We start from the raw sequence: 18,015 nt of genomic DNA on the forward strand, positions 1-18,015 counted from the left end.
TGTCCAGAACACGAGATGTTAAAAGAGGATGTTCCGCTGCAGTACTATTATAATATAAAACAGCTAGGAGGCCCATTATCTAACCTGACTTTTGCTGTACCGACCCATACCCAACTGCCAAATATCATACGGATCCATCAATAACTTCTCGAGTTATGCCGTCCACAAACACACAAACGGCACCGAAAACATAATCCTTTTTTTTAAAAAGGTAATATATAGGTAACCATGTACTGTTGTGTGTTATGCGCAGGTCGTCCAACGATACCTACCTTCTTCAGTGAGTGTTGTCGGCTGCAGGTTGTTGCTGCTGGTGACATTAAGAGTAAAGTCAAACGTTCCATTATCTATTGCCTCTTGAAGTCTCGCCTTCGCCTTTTCCAGGATGATGCTGTCAGGTTCAGAGTCGTCCACGGTGAAAACAGCCCCAAATCTGGCTTGAACACTGCCTGGGCTAAAGGACAAGGAAAATGTAATGACCTATCTGTGGCTACTTCCGTAAATAGCAAGCTTGGCACATTCGAAATGTAGTTAAACCTGATGACAATACGAAAAGTCCATGTCCTAAAAGGTGGCTATGATAGACTGCATACCGTTAAGCCATTGCCATCCAAGTAAAGCATGTTTAAATGTGTTTTATACTCCTGATAATAGCCCGAAAATGATATGGGTGTGGTAATTAAAAGTACTAGGTGCCAAGAGTTAGCATTTAGTGATATGAAATACGATGAAAGCAAAGTACATGCCGCTGAGCTATTGACATTGGATCAGCAATAACAGAATATACGGACATATTGCAATTAAGACATGCACGAAATAGCATGTTCAAAACTGTTCTCAAATCGTGATAATAGACCGAGAATGTTATGGAAGTGGTAAATGGTACTAGGTGCCTATAGTAAGCATAGACAGTAGAAATGTCAATCAGTTAAACCGATCAGCCATTGGTATTGCATCTGCAATAAGAGAATATGCAAGAAGTAAAATGAGAGTATGTCATCTGTACTCACACGAATCGAAAGATGATGATCTCGATGAACCCTTGCATTCCAAAATAGATGCCTTGGAGCTAGTGGTAACGAGAGGATAATTAGATAAACTCTATTGATTTATAAACTCTATTGATTTAACCCTATTTTCAAACCACACCAGTCAAAATTATCTCATTACGCATTCAATATTGGGCGCGATTGTCGTGCAATGATAAGGCTTTTGAGTCGATTACACGTAACCTCCAAGCATATCTTAAGGTTGCAAAGACCGCATCCAACTGGCAAAAGGAGTTTTTCTTGCAACCCAAACTCCTTTTGCCAGTTGGACGCGGTCTGTACAACCGTTAGTTATGCTTGAAGATTAGATTACACGTACAATCGACATGGTGGTCATCCTCTCAGAGCGTTACCATCATCACATATAGACAGATTGGGAAAGTACAATAAGACTAAAAGGTTGTTGCACGTGATGTGATGTTATGTGATATGCTGGACACACAAACAACATAGAAGGTTATTTTGCGTACTCACCGCTGCTATCAACTGTGATGATAGTTGGATGTACTCTGTTGAAGTCTTGTCGTTGTATTCACTCCTAAAATTCCTCTCCATCGTTATTTGCCAAGATACAAACTTTACCTGTTTTGCTATAGAATACAAAAAAAATCTCTATAAAACAAATAACATTAATTGTTGGATTGATACGGTCTATCTTGTGGGCTTCAAGTGCCATTTTAAAGTCTACAATAAAACATATCATTGTGCATGATAGTAAAAGTCTCCACTCATACCAAATACGTTATTTGTGAACTCACGTGGGTTAGTAGTAACAACCACTGTTGTTGGTGTCTTTGGAGCTGCTGTGCTTACGACTTTGGCCGTCATTATTCAGTATGAATTAAAACATGTAATGTATATAACGGTAAAGTTCTCCACTCCAACGAGATACAAAATCTACATAAAGAAAGACACCATTTAAGTTATTTATTAACTCACGCGGCTCGGTAGTGGCAATGATCGGAGTTGTTGGAGCTGCTGTGCTTTCGGACGTGGTCGCTACTGTTGTCACTGCGATTTCTGTGAGTTATTAAAAGTGTTGTCTGATACACCTTCCCATTTTGTGATTATAATTTTAGCCATTTTTAGAAAGAAATTGTATAGGTGGTAGGATGATTATTGCTTATTGCAGAAACACAGCGTCTTAGATAAATGCCTGTCAAAATCAAAGGATTAGACCAAACACAATGATGATCGTTTTCACGCCTTTGTACCTCGAACCTTTTGTTCGCAATGTAAAGAACATGTACAGACTATAATCATATTTAGTGACATCAGCATGAGCACAGGTTTACGGGAAAATACAAATATGATAACAATACATGCATTTTCAACTGTTCCCAACTTTTGAAACTTTCATGGTGCCTTCTACAAAACATTGCATGTCTTCCCCGGCAATGTTGTATCAAAATATTGAACACTTTTCTCACCTGTGCAGACTGTTCCATTTCCGAAGTATCCAGGTTGGCACGTGCAATTGAAGGAACCGGGGATGTTCGTACAGTTAGCATTGTCAGCACAGTTGTCAATGTTTTCTGCACACTCATCTTCATCTGAATAACGGTAAACAAAGTGGTATCAGCGTAATGTTCATTTATCCACATGGATATCTTCCGCATGAATTCATCTTTGAAGGTGTAATGACGCGTGGTCTTCGTTGTATTTGAGGGCTGATACGATGTGAATGTATACTTTTATTGTAAATGCATGACTTTTGGAGCTTTCGTGCAAAATAATCATACAAAAGCTATCCACCACTCCAATATAAGGACCATAGCATTTCCTGAACAAGAGTTCTCAAGAGGAATTTCGCTACAATACTGTCTCCCTGACAACAACACACCTACTAAATGTCATGAAAATCCACTCACAGCGTCTCGGGTTAAGCTCTTTACAAACTAATACATATACATGCCGGACAGTCTACCACAGACGAAACTGAAAACATAACCTGGCCAAGGTAAAGGATAAAGGACACTTCCATACCAGTACAGGTGACACCGTTGCCACTGTAACCTGAGTTACAGACACAATTAAAACCACCGGCTGTGTTGGCACAGGAGGCTTGGGCGCTACAGTTGTCGGTATCAGTCGCACATTCATCGATATCTGTGGGAACACATGAGAATTAGAATTTAATTCAGGCAATAGAATATTTTTTTAGAATTTAGTTCTATGGTCTGATTTACCTTTAACTGAACCAAACTGAACAAACTGTTGTTTTATAGTCTATGGTACTTTATTTTACAATCGGAAAAAATGCATCAAAATCTGTTAACACGCTGTATATGCAAGGAGTGTCGAGTAGGAAATGTACACGTCCATACCAGTGCAATTGAAACCGTCACCGCTGTAGCCTGAGTTACAATCACAGTTAAAACCACCGGCTGTGTTGGAACATGATGCTTGGGAACTGCAGTTGTTGGTACCATCCATACATTCATCGATATCTGTAAGAAGACATTGAGATATCTCTGGACCATGTGCCATTTCTAGTACCTGAATAATGAAGTATTTTTCATCATTTAGGTATTAGAAATTGTTCTACAATTTAGTTTTATGTTTTGATTAAACTTTAACTGAGTCAAAGATGAAAATTTAACTTAAAACAGTTGCTTTGTAGTCTGTAAAACTTTCTCTAACACTTTCTAAAAAACCTGCATCAAAATCTGGTAACGCGCTGTACATGCAATCAGTGCCGAGTAGAAAATGTTGACTTCCATACCAGTACAATTGAAACCGTCACCGCTGTAGCCTGAGTGACAATCACAGTTAAAACCACCGGCTGTGTTGGAACATGAGGCTTGGGCGCTGTAGTTGTCAGTGCCAGCCGTACATTCATCGATGTCCGTACGAAGACAAGAGAATTAGCTTTGGAAATTACTTTTTGAAATGAAACTTGCGATGATTGTCCCTACAAAATGTCTGGTTGCATCAGGAACCAATTTGTACGAAATGTAAAGAATTCCATACCAAGTGCAGGAAGAACAACCCTATGAAATGAGGAACCAGATTTTAACACGGTGTTCTAAACTATTTTTAGCTTGCGTTTGTGCGTTAGAAAGGAAACAGACATTGTCAAGTGCGACATCTGCGAAGTATTTGAATTATAAAACTCAGTTATCTATCTATGTACATCTAATATTTTTCGGATGTTTTCTAAACACACCTTTCTCGTCCAGCAATAGGGGAAAACATATGGAAAGAAAACGGTAAATTGATAAAAGAAAACAGCCGGAGGTAATCTGTAACGAAGTCTAACATATTTATGCCCTACTTGTACCGTGGCCGACAGCTACAATTAGCAACACCTACTTTAGGTTTGCACAGACCTACTTTAGGTGCGCACACACCCCTACTTTTAGTGCGTTGCCACTTTGGGTGCACGTCGACACATCAACTTTGGCTACGCGTCGCTTAGCCCTTAACAGTAGCTATCCGCTAGAACATTGTCCTTCTCAATACCAGAAAACCAGACATACACATATTTGAAAATACACTGAAGCCAGTAGTAAAGGTAGACAACAATTTCTTTAAGATTCCAAAATGGAAAACGCAAACGTCAATATTTTGAAACTCACCTGGTGTCGTAACTTGACAGATGACCTAAGCTAAACATCGTTATCATTTCGTAACTCCCACCCATACAAACATGGTTACGTCCCACTTGGAAGGCAAAACAGCGATACCCTTTAGCCTACCCCCAACAAACAAACATACACACATAATAATGGCTATTTTCAACTTGGAAGTCAAGGCAGCGATAACTTTTCGAAATCCTTTTCTCCAATTCAAACATGGTTATGCCCACTAGAAACTTGAAACCAAAGAAACCTTAATAACAGCCTAGCTGGCTGACCATGTGGTGGCTTGGTATGTCCGACTTGAAATGAAAGCATCGATACTGTGCTAGCTATTCTTCCTGTGGTCCCATGCATGTAGTGTATCAATACACATTATAAACCATACATTGTCGTCTATGATGAAACAGATATGGACGTCGCATTCATTTTCGTCCTGTAGTCTTAGTCACGTTGAAGGATGATTTTATCCTCTACCAGGCTCAAGAGGTGGCTGAAAAGAGTAAAAATGGGCCAAATAGACAGAAAAACATGCAAGAAGAGTTATTCTGGGTAGGGGTACAGTTTGCCGCTCTTATGGCATACTTGACCCTTTCTCCGTAGCTGACTCGGGACCTTAGCATACTATTCACTCTATTTGGCGGATTTCTATTATTTTTCCAGCAATCTGCGGAGCCTGGTAGAGGCTACCTTCGTCAACCGCTTCTTGCATTATTCTCTTTCATAGTCTGACACAAAACGTTTAATGTGAGATGTGAGATCACAAAATGTTGTAAGAGAAAAATTAGTCATATACTTCTGATGATTCTAGACTTTCATAATGATTTTAGCACTGCTCATGGAATCCTTTTCGTGTCGTTGAAGTTCTTTATTTGTAAAATACTAATCTATATTACTATATTTGAGATGACACAGGGTATTTACTGACTTGTTGGTAAGTACAAAGGTTTCCTATGTTAGAAATCATCTGCATCAAACACTAGACTCACTGCAGACCACGCCAGCGTCCTCCGAGTGACTGAATTGGCGTGAACCCCATCCGCTGTGGCTGCAATTACCGATGGTTGTTTCGGAGCCCAAACAATACACGTCGTCCCAGATCGGGCCGGACCCCTGCCCAAAGGATGCTGAACTTAGGGCCGCTGCAGCGCTGCCATACCCCAACTGACGACACACCACGTCGGCGGCATTCATGCCAAAGGAGTCATCACTAACGGTCCCCCACTGTCCGGAATAGAACACTTCAACCCTGCCTTCGTTAACTGAACTTCCTCCCACAAGTCGGATGGATGCTGGTGGCGAGAGAGTTAGTTTAGTGAGTCAGTTAGTGCCGGTTCATATATAAGCGAGTGAGTGACGCTTAGTGAGTATGTGTGTCAATCTGATATTGAGAGTGATTTATTGAGTGAGTGAGTGAATGAGTGAGCGACAGTGAGGAGAGATTTTTATGATGATTCAGCACTGCTCATGGAATCCTTTCGGTGTCAAATTATCGTGTGCATAAACTAAACTGGCAGACGTAATTAATTGTTGGAGTTCTTCATTTGTAAAATACTCATCTATATAGCTATCTTTGAGATGACAAAGGGTATTTACTGACTTGTTGGTAAGTAGAAAGGTTTCCTATGTTGGGAATCATCTGCATCAAACACTAGACTCACCGGCGCAGACCACGCCAGCGTCCTCCCTATGATCACTGTAGTGAGTTCCCCATCCGCTGTGGCTGCAATAATCGATAGCTGTCTCGGAGCCCCTACAGGCCACATTGTGGAGCCAGATCGGGCCGGACCCCTCCCCAAAGTCTGTTGACCCTCGGACCTCTGTAGCGCCGTCGTACCCCAACTGACGGCACACCACGTTGGCGTCATTCAGGTCAAAGTCGTGATCACACACGGTCCCCCACTGTCCGGAATGGTACACTTCAACCCTGCCTTCGTTAAGTGTACTTCCGCCTGCTAGTCGGATGGATGCTGGAGGCGAGAGAGTTAGTTTAGTGAGTCAGTGAGTGACGGTTCATCTATAAGCGAGTGACGCTTAGTGAGTGTGTGTCAATCTCTGATTGTGAGTGAGTCAGTGAGTGAGTGAGTGAGAGTGAGGATAGATTTTCATGATGATTTTAGGACTGCTCATGGAATCCTTTCCGTGTCAACATCTCGTGTGCTTGAACTAAACTGGCAGACGTGATTACTCGTTGGAGTTCTTTTTTTGTAAAATCCTAATCTATATAGCTATCTTTTAGATGACACAGGGTATTTACTGACTTGTTGGTAAATACAAAGGTTCCCTATGTTGGAAACCATCTGCATCAAACACTAGACTCACTGCAGACCACGCCAGCGTCCTGCCAGTGACTACATTGGCGTGAGCCCCATCCGCTGTGGCTGCAATTACCGATGGTTGTCTCGGAGCCCCTACAGGCCAGGCCGTCAAGCCAGATCTTGCCGGACCCCTCTCCAAAGGCTCCTTCCCCTCGGGCTGCTGTAGCGTAGCCGTACCCCAACTGACGGCACACCACGTTGGCGTCGTTCAGGTCAAAGCCGTCATCACAGACGGTCCCCCACTGTCCATCATAGTGCACTTCAACCCTGCCTTCGTAGAATGTATTTCCGCCTGCTAGTCGGATGGATGCTGGTGGCAAGAGAGTTAGTTTTGTGAGTCAGTGAGTGCCGGTTCGTCTATAAGCGAGTGAGTGACGCTAAGTGAGTATGTGTGTCAATCTGATATTGTGAGTGAGAGAGTGAGTGAGTGACAGTGAGGAGAGATTTTCATGATGATTTTAGCTTATGGAATCCTTTCGGTGTCAAAATATCGTGTGCATGAACTTAACTGGCAGACGTAATTATTCGTTTGAGTTCTTTATTTGTAAAATACTCATCTATATAGCTATCTTTGAGATGACAAAGGGTATTTACTGACATGTCGGTAAGTAGAAAGATTTCCTATGTTAGAAATCATCTGCATCAAACACTAGACTCACTGCAGACCACGCCAGCGTCCTCCCGGTGTTCACAGTAGTGAGTTCCCCATCCGTTGTGGCTGCAATGACGGATGGCCGTCTCGGAGCCCCTACAGGCCAGGTGGTCCAGCCAGATCTTGCCGGACCCCTGCCCAAAGGCTGCTCTCCTTCGGACCTCTATAGCGTTGCCGTACCCCAACTGACGGCACATCACGTCGGCGTCATTCTGGTCAAAGTTGTTATCACAGACGGTCCCCCATTGTCCGGAATGGTACACTTCAACCCTGCCTTCGTTGGGTGTACTTCCGCCTGCTAGTCGGATGGGTGCTGGTGGCGAGAAAGTTAGTTGAATGAGTCAGTGAGTGACGGTTCATATATAAGCGAGTGAGTGACGCTTAGTGAGTGTGTGTCAATCTGTGATAGTGAGTGAGTGAGTGAGTGAGTGAGTAAGTGGGTGAGAGTGAGGAGTGATTTTCATGATGATTTTAGCACTGCTCATGGTATCCTTTCCGTGTCAAAATATCGTGTGCATGAACTAAACTGGCAGACGTAATTACTCGTTGGAGTTCTTAATTTGTAAAATACTAATCTATATAGCAATCTTTGAGATGACAAAGGGTATTTACTGACTTATCGGTAAGTAGAAAGGTTTCCTATGTTGGAAATCATCTGCATCAAACACTAGACTCACCGGCGCAGACCACGCCAGCATCGTCCCAGTGTTCACAGTTGTGAGTTCCCCATCCGCTGTGGCTGCAATTACCGATTGTTGTCTCGGAGCCCCTACAGGCCACTTCGTCCAGCCAGATCGGGCCGGACCCCTCCCCAAAGAATGCTGACCGTCGGGCCTCCGTAGCGCCGTCGTACCCAAACTCACGGCACACCACGTTGGCGTCATTCAGGTCAAAGTCGTTGTCACACACGGTCCCCCATTGTCCGTCATGGTACACTTCAACCCTGCCTTCGTGGTGTACATATCCTCCGGCTAGTCGGATGGATGCTGGTGACGAGAGAGTTAGTTTAGTGAGTCAGTGAGTGTCGGTTCATATATAAGCGAGTGAGTGACGCTTAGTGAGTGCGTGTCAATCTATGATTGTGAGTGAGTGAGTGAGTGAGTGAGTGAGTGAGTGAGTGAGTGAGTGAGTGAGAGTGAGTGAGGAGAGATTTTCATGATGATTTTAGCACTGCTCATGGAATCCTTTCGGTGTCAAAATATCGTGTGCATGAACTTAACTGGCAGACGTGACTACTCCTTGTAGTTCTTTATTTGTAAAATACTCATCTATATAGCTATCTTTGAGATGACACAGGTAATTTACTGACTTGTTGGTAAGTACAAAGGTTTCCTATGTTGGAAATAATCTGCATCAAACACAAGACTCACTGCAGACCACGCCAGCGTCATCCTGGTGGGTACAGTAGTCCCAGCCCCGTCTGTAGTGCTGGCATGCAGCGATGGTTGTCTCGTAACCCCCACAGGCCAGGCCGTACGGCCAGATCGGGCCGGATCCGTGCCCAAAGGCTGCAGACCCTCGGGCCTCTATAGCGCTGCCATACCCCAACTGACGGCACACCACGTTGGAGTCATTCTGGTCAAAATCAACATCACACACGGTCCCCCACTGTCCGCCATGGTACACTTCAACCCTGCCTTCGTAGCTTGTATTTCCGCCTGCTAGTCGGATGGATGCTGGTGGCGAGAGAGTTAGTTTAGTGAGTCAGTGAGTGCCGGTTCATCTATAATCGAGTGAGTGACGCTTATTGAGTGTGTGTCAATCTCTGATTGAAAGTTAGTGAGTGAGTGAGTGAGTCAGTGAGTGAGTGAGTGAGTGAGTGACTGAGTGAGTGAGTGAGTGAGTGACAGTGAGGAGATATTTTCATGATGATTTTAGCACTGCTCATGGCATCCTTTCCGTGTCAAAATATCGTGTGCATGAACTTAACTGGCAGACTTAATTACGCGTTGAAGTTCTTTATTTTATAAAATGCTAATCTATATAGCTATATTTGAGATGACACAGGGTATTTACTGACTTGTAGGTAAGTACAAAGGTTTCCTATGTTGGAAATCATCTGCATCAAACACTAGACTCACCGGCGCAGACCACGCCAACGTCATACTCGTGTGTACAGTCGGTTGAGCCCCATCCGTTGTGCCTGCAATCAGCGATGTTTGTCTCGGAGCCCCCACAGGCCACTTCATCCAGCCAGATATGGCCGGACCCAGGCCCAAAGAATGCTGACCCTCGGAACTCTTTATCCTCTATAGAGCCGTTGTACCCCAACTGACGGCACACCACGTTGGCGTCGTTCGGGCCAAACCCGTCAGAACACACGGTCCCCCATTGTCCGTCATGGTGCACTTCAACCCTGCCTTCGAAGAGTGAACTTCCACCTGCTAGTCGGATTGATGCTGGTGACGAGAGAGTTAGTTTAGTAAGTCAGTGAGTGCCGGTTCATATATAAGCGAGTGAGTGACGCTTAGTGAATGTGTGTCAATCTCTGATTGTAGGTGAGTGAGTGAGTGAGTGAGTGAGTGAGTGAGAGAGTGAGTGAGTGAGTGAGTGAGTGAGCGAGTGAGTGAGAGTGAGGAGAGATTTTCATGATGATTTTAGCACTGCTCATAGAATCCTTTCCGTGTCAAAATATCGTGTGCATGAACTTAACTGGCTGAAGTAATTACTCGTTGTAGTTCTTTATTTGTAAAATACTAATCTATATAACTATCTTTGATATGACACAGGGTATTTACTGACTTGTTGGTAAGTAAAAAGGTTTCCTATGTTAGAAATCATCGGCATGAAACACTAGACTCACTGCAGACCACGCCAGCGTCCTGCCAGTGACTACATTGGCGTGAGCCCCATCCGCTGCTGCTGCAATGACGGATGGTTGTCTCGGAGCCCAAACAATACACTTCATCCAGCCAGATCGGGCCTGACCCCTGCCCAAAGAATGCTGACCCTCGGACCGCTGCAGCGCTGCCATACCCCAATTGACGGCACACCACGTTGGCGTCATTCAGGTCAAATTCGTCATCACACACGGTCCCCCACTGTCCGGAATGGTACACTTCAACCCTGCCTTCGTTAAGTGTACTTCCGCCTGCTAGTCGGATGGGTGCTGGAGGCGAGAGAGTTAGTTTAGTGAGTCAGTGATTACCGGTTCATATATAAGCGAGTAAGTGACGCTTACTGAGTGTGTGTTAATCAGTGACTGTGAGTGAGTAAGTAAGTGATTGAGTGAGCGAGTGAGTGAGTGAGTGAGAATGAGGAGAGATTTCCATGATGATTTAAGCACTGCTCATTGAATCCTTTCCGTGTCAAAATATCGTGTGCATGAACTAAACTGGCAGACGTGATTACTCGATGTAGTTCTTCATTTGTAAAATACTAATCTATATAACTATCTTTGAGATGACAAAGGGTATTTACTGACATGTCGGTAAGTAGAAAGATTTCCTATGTTAGTAATCATCTGCATCAAACACTAGACTCACCGGCGCAGACCACGCCAGCGTCCTCCCAGTGCCCACAGTTTTGAGTTCCCCATCCTCTGTGGCTGCAATGACGGATGGTTGTCTCGGAGCCCCTACAGGCCACGTTGTCCAGCCAGATCTGGCCGGACCCCTGCCCAAAGAATGCTGACCATCGGACCGCTGCAGCGCTGCCATACCCCAACTGACGGCACACCACGTTGGCGTCATTCTGGTCAAATTCGTCATCACACACGGTCCCCCACTGTCCGGAATGGTACACTTCAACCCTGCCTTCGTAGAGTGTACTTCCGCCCACGAGTCGGATGGATGCTGGTGGCAAGAGAGTTAGTTTAGTGAGTCAGTGAGTGCCGGTTCATCTATAATCGAGTGAGTGACGCTTAGTGAGTGTGTGTCAATCAATGATTGTAAGTTAGTGGGTAAGTGAGTGAGTGATTGAGAGTGAGGAGAGATTTTCATGATGATTTAAGCACTGCTCATATAATCCTTTCCGTGTCAAAATATCATGTGCATGAAGTAAACTGGCAGACGTGATTACTCGTTGTAGTTCTTTATTTGTAAAATACTCATCTATATAGCTATCTTTGAGATGACACAAGGTATTTACTGACATGTCGGTAAGTAGAAAGGTTCCCTATGTTGGAAATCATCTGCATCAAATACTAGACTCACCGGCGCAGACAACTCCAGCGTCCTCCTGGTGACTACACCAGTTTGAGCCCAATCTGTGGTGGCTACAAGCAGCGATGGTTGTCTCGGAGCCCCTACAGGCCAGGCCGTCAAGCCAGATCTTGCCGGACCCCTCTCCAAAGGCTCCTTCCCCTCGGGCTGCTGTAGCGTAGCCGTACCCCAACTGACGGCACACCACGTTGGCGTCGTTCAGGTCAAAGCCTCGATCACAGACGGTCCCCCACTGTCCAACATAGTGCACTTCAACCCTGCCTTCGTTGGGTGTACTCCCGCCTGCTAGTCGGATGGATGCTGGTGGCAAGAGAGTTAGTTTAGTGAGTCAGTGAGTGCCGGTTCATATATAAGCGAGTGAGTGACGCTCAGTGAGTGTGTGTGTTAATCTGTGATTGTGAGTGAATGAGTGAGTGAGTGAGTGAGTGAGAGTGAGTGAGTGAGGACAGATTTTCAGGATAATTTTAGCACTGCTCATGGAATCCTTTCCGTGTCAAATTATCGTGTGCATGAACTTAACTGGCAGACGTCATTGCTCGTTGGAGTTCTGTAGTTGTAAAATACTAATCTATATAGCTATCTTTGAGATGACAAAGGGTATTTACTGACCTGACGGTAAGTACAAAGATTTCCTATGTTGGAAATCATCTGCATCAAACACTAGACTCACCGGCGCAGACCACCCCAGCGTCATCAAAGTGAGAACAGTTGTGAGTTCCCCATCCGTTGTGGCTGCAAGCAGCGATGTCTGTCTCGGAGCCCCTACAGGCCACGTTGTCCAGCCAGATCTTGCCGGATCCCTTTCCAAAGGCTGCTTCCCTTAGGGCCTCTATAGCGCTGCTATACCCCAACTGACGGCACACCACGTCGGCGTCATTCAGGTCAAATTGAACATCACAGACGGTCCCCCACTGTCCATCATAGTACACTTCAACCCTGCCTTCGTTGGGTGTACTCCCGCCTGCTAGTCGGATGTATGCTGGTGGCAAGAGAGTTAGTTTAGTGAGTCAGTGAGTGCCGGTTCATATACAAGCGAGTGAGTGACGCTTAGTGAGTATGTGTGTCAATCTGTGATTGTGAGTGAGTGAGTGAGTGAGTGAGAGTGAGGAGAGATTTTCATGATGATTTTAGCACTGCTAAGGGAATCCTTTCCGTATTAAAATATCGTGTGCATGAACTTAACTGGCAGAAGTAATTACTCGTTGAAGTTCTTTATTTGTTAAATACTCATCTATATAGCTATCTTTGAGATGACACAAGGTATTTACTGACTTGTCGGTAAATACAAAGGTTCCCCATGTCGGAAACCATCTGAATCAAACACTAGACTCACCGCAGACCACGCCAGCGTCCTCGTCGTGATCACAGTTGGATGCGGGGCCCCAATGTTCTCTATCGCAATAAGCGATTGATCTCTCGAAGCCCGAACAGAACAAGGTGGTCAGCCAGATCTTGCCGGACCCCTCACCAAAGGCTGCTTTCCCTAGGGCCTTTGTAGCGTTGCCGTACCCCAACTGACGGCACACCACGTCGGCGTCATTCAGGTCAAAGTCGTGATCACAGACGGTCCCCCACTGTCCGTCATGGTACACTTCAACCCTGCCTTCGTAGACTGAACTTCCGCCCACGAGTCGGATGGATGCTGGAGGCGAGAGAGTTAGTTTAGTAAGTCAGTGAGTGCAGGTTCATATATAAGCGAGTGAGTGACGATATCTGAGTGTGTGTCAATCTCTGATTGTAAGTGAGTAAGTGAGTGAGTGAGAGAGTGAGTGAGTGAGTGAGTGAGAGTGAGTGAGTGAGGAGAGATTTTCATGATGATTTAAGCACTGCTCATTGAATCCTTTCCGTGTCAAATTATCGTGTGCATGAACTAAACTGGCAGACGTCATTGCTCGATGGAGTTCTGTAGTTGTAAAATACTAATCTATATAGCTATCTTTGAGATGACAAAGGGTATTTACTGACCTGTCGGTAAGTACAAAGATTTCCTATGTTAGAAATCATGTGCATCAAACACTAGACTCACCGGCGCAGACCACCCCAGCGTCATCAAAGTGGGAACAGTTGTGAGTTCCCCATCCGTTGTGGCTGCAATTACCGATTGTTGTCTCGGAGCCCCTACAGGCCAGGCCGTCAAGCCAGATCTTGCCGGACCCCTCTCCAAAGGCTCCTTCCCCTCGGGCTGCTGTAGCGTAGCCGTACCCCAACTGACGGCACACCACGTCGGCGTCGTTCAGGTCAAAGCCGTCATCACAGACGGTCCCCCACTGTCCATCATAGTGCACTTCAACCCTGCCTTCGTAGAGTGTATTTCCGCCTGATAGTCGGATGGATGCTGGTGGCAAGAGAGTTAGTTTAGTGAGTCAGTGAGCGCCGGTTCATATACAAGCGAGTGAGTGACGCTTAGTGAGTATGTGTGTCAATCTGTGATTGTGAGTGAGTGAGTGAGTGAGTGAGAGTGAGGAGAGATTTTCATGATGATTTTAGCACTGCTAAGGGAATACTTTCCGTATTAAAATATCGTGTGCATGAACTTAACTGGCAGAAGTAATTACTCGTTGTAGTTCTTTATTGGTAAAATACTAATCTATATAGCTATCTTTGAGATGACACAAGGTATTTACTGACTTGTCGGTAAATACAAAGGTTCCCTATGTTGAAAATCATCTGCATCAAACACTAGACTCACCGCAGACCACGCCAGCGTCCTCGTTGTGATAACAGTATTGAGATCCCCAACTGTAGATGATGCAATGACGGATGGCCGTCTCGGAGCCCCCACAGGCCAGGTAGTCCAGCCAGATCTCGCCGGACCCCTGCCCAAAGGCTGCTTCCCCTAGGGCCTCTATAGCGTTGCCGTACCCCAACTGACGGCAGACCACGTCGGCGTCATTCTGGTCAAAGTCGTGATCACAGACGGTCCCCCACTGTCCGGCATGGTACACTTCAACCCTGCCTTCGTAGACTGAACTTCCGCCCACGAGTCGTATGGATGCTGGTGGCGAGAGAGTTAGTTTAGTGAGTCAGTGTGTGCCGGTCGGTATATAAGCTAGTGAGTGACGCTTAGGGAGTGTGTGTCAATCTGTGATTGTGAGTGAGTGATTGAGTGAGTGAGTGAGTGAGTGAGTGAGAAGAGATTTTCATGATGATTTAAGCACTGCTCATGGAATCCTTTCCGTGTCAAATTATCGTGTACATGAACTAAACTGGCAGACGTCATTGCTCGATGGAGTTCTGTAGTTGTAAAATACTAATCTATATAGCTATCTTTGAGATGACAAAGGGTATTTACTGACCTGTCGGTAAGTACAAAGATTTCCTATGTTAGAAATCATGTGCATCAAACACTGGACTCACCAGCGCAGACCACCCCAGCGTCATCAAAGTGGGAACAGTTGTGAGTTCCCCATCCGTTGTGGCTGCAATTATCGATTGTTGTCTCGGAGCCCCTACAGGCCACGTTGTCCAGCCAGATCTTGCCGGATCCCTGCCCAAAGGCTGCTGACTTTCGGGCCTCTGTAGCGCCGCCGTACTCCAACTGACGGCACACCACGTTGGCGTCGTTCAGGTCAAAGCCGTCATCACAGACGGTCCCCCACTGTCCATCATAGTGCACTTCAACCCTGCCTTCGTTGGGTGCACTCCCGCCTGCTAGTCGGATGGATGCTGGTGGCAAGAGAGTTAGTTTAGTGAGTCAGTGAGCGCCGGTTCATATAGAAGCGAGTGAGTGACGCTTAGTGAGTATGTATGTCAATCTGTGATTGTGAGTGAGTGAGTGAGAGTGAGGAGAGATTTTCATGATGATTTTAGCACTGCTAAGGGAATCCTTTCCGTATTAAAATATCGTGTGCATGAACTTAACTGTCAGAAGTAATTACTCGTTGTTGTTCTTTATTCATAAAATACTCATCTATATAGCTATCTTTGAGATGACACAAGGTATTTACTGACTTGTCGGTAAATACAAAGGTTCCCTATGTTGAAAATCATCTGAATTAAACACTATATAGACTCACCGCAGACCACGCCAGCGTCCTCCCAGTGCCCACAGTCTTGAGTTCCCCATCCGTTGTGGTTGCAATAACGTATGGCCGTCTCGGAGCCCCTACAGGTCACTTGTCTCAGCCAGATCTTGCCGGACCCCTCCCCAAAGGCTGCTTTCCCTAGGGCCTCTATAGCGTAGCCGTATCCCAACTGACGGCACATCACGTCGGCGTCATTCAGGTCAAAGCCGTCATCACAGACGGTCCCCCACTGTCCGTCATGGTACACTTCAACCCTGCCTTCGTAGACTGAACTTCCGCCCACGAGTCGGATGGATGCTGGAGGCGAGAGAGTTAGTTTAGTGAGTCAGTGAGTGCCGGTTAATATGTAAGCGAGTGGAATGACGCTTAGTGTGTGCGTGTGTTAATCTGTGATTGTGAGTGAGTGAGTGAGTGAGTGAGTGAGTGAGTGAGTGAGTGAGTGAGTGAGTGAAAAAGCTGGCGGCCGAGAATGTGTTTGTGTGTTTATGTATCTGTGTTTGTTTGTGTGTGTGTATGTGTGTGTGTGTGTGTGTTTGTGTGTGTGTGAAATTTAGTGATTATATGTGTGTAATGCTAACGAGATATTAAATACATGGGATTGTTTAAGGCATGACAATCATATCTTAACAAAGAAGGCTATTCTATCATTTTATTCTGGATTATGCAAAGGGTGTAATTTTTTCCTCAATTTATATTCAACGATGCTCATCTTCATATAACGTCCAAATGCCAAAAGTATGAAATTGTCTTCATCTACCATTATGGAAATTTAGTTTCTCTTTTATCATGCAAATTGCAATATTTTATCAATCAACATTCCCTTGTTACAAATGTCATATGTCTTATCATGGAACGCGACGGGTTTTTAGTATTTCCTCACGAATTATACAAGTTACATACTGATCTGCGTAATCACCATTCAATTATTCTCAGCATTAATCACTTCAGCTATGTACATGCCAAAAATCATGATAATTCATCAACCTCATCTTGAGTTATAGCTACGTTATCATATCATTCATGGTAAAGAAAACATACATAAACTGTGGAAGAGCAGTAAGGTTACACCAAGTTAATTTTATGGATGGCATCCTCTAGCTCTGGAGACACAAGACCTAAAGCGCACGGGCGAAAAAAAAAAATTAAAATCCAGTAGAAAAATAAAAAATGCACTTGAACATCAGTATAAATCCTAGATTGCCGTCTATATGAAACAAATATAGACATGGCGTTCATTTTCGTCACGTTGAAGGATGTTTTGGGAAAATAGACTTACGGTCAGATGTATGTGCTCTTTCCAGTAGCATCAGCGTCACGACCATCATCCTCCAGACCAGTGAAGTTTGCATGTCCATTCCGGCTTTTTTTTTTCTCACAATCTGAAGCACACATGAGATAAAATCTAGCCATTGGATAAATAATGTCTTAGATTTTGGGTAAAAGATACAATTTTCCAAAAAGCAATCCTTATATGATAGCATAAACTTTGATAAATACCATATTTAAAGCTGAAAAGGGAAAACCCGAGAGCTTGGTTCAAGGAGCTGAATGTTCTAACAGGCAGCCAAAGGAAGGAGATGACAGTCCGTGTAGAGGGAGCAGACCCAGACGATCATCAAGGCATAGCGGACAAAATCAACGACACCCTCACCAACATCACAACATCCTTACCACCACTGAACCTGTCGGAGCTACCAGCGTTTCTCCCAGCTAGGCCACCGCCGATGGTCCAGCCGTGGCAGCTGTGTCAGAAACTGCTGGAAGTGAAAACTACGAAGGCTCCAGGCCCGGATGGAATCAGTGGCAGGGTGCTAAAAGAGTTTGCTTACGAGCTAAGCACACCTATAGCTGACATCCTCAACACTTCCTTGCGAGAAGGTTTCGTCCCACGGGAAGGGAAAGAGCCTATTGTGGTGCCTTTACCAAAGACCTCCCCACCGAACTTTAGTCATCTCCGCCCTGTCTCACTGACGTCACTCATAGCCAAAGTCTGCGAGGGCTTCGTTGCGTCATGGGTCCTACTGGACATAGAGAAGAACATTTCTACAGACCAGTTTGGATGCCTGAGAGGCCGGTCAACCACACAGTCTCGTTAGCCTCGCCAACCATCTCTACAAGACTGCGGATAAACTAGGGACTTGTAGCACATGGGTTCTTACTGACTACAGCAAGGCTTTCGACCTTGTCAACCACACTAGGGCGATGAAACATCTGCTTGAGATGGGCG

At 45.1% G+C, this 18,015-nt stretch overlaps 1 protein-coding gene across 1 annotated transcript; it reads right to left on the reverse strand.

Annotated features, from left to right (window-relative positions):
* Window positions 1-243: 243 nt before the first annotated feature.
* LOC136438668 (deleted in malignant brain tumors 1 protein-like) lies at window positions 244-17,143 on the reverse strand. The gene is given in 21 exon segments (XM_066433582.1): window positions 244-449; window positions 1,989-2,069; window positions 2,480-2,602; window positions 3,036-3,158; window positions 5,620-5,922; window positions 6,292-6,600; window positions 6,953-7,264; window positions 7,593-7,913; window positions 8,278-8,586; window positions 8,971-9,276; window positions 9,682-9,999; window positions 10,404-10,720; window positions 11,085-11,394; window positions 11,755-12,063; window positions 12,425-12,742; window positions 13,097-13,405; window positions 13,781-14,098; window positions 14,453-14,758; window positions 15,112-15,429; window positions 15,765-16,085; window positions 17,065-17,143. Coding segments are annotated over 21 exon segments (5,616 nt in total).
* Window positions 17,144-18,015: the final 872 nt, after the last annotated feature.

This window comes from Branchiostoma lanceolatum, chromosome 7 (assembly GCF_035083965.1).
Source record: "Branchiostoma lanceolatum isolate klBraLanc5 chromosome 7, klBraLanc5.hap2, whole genome shotgun sequence".
NCBI lineage: Eukaryota > Metazoa > Chordata > Leptocardii > Amphioxiformes > Branchiostomatidae > Branchiostoma > Branchiostoma lanceolatum.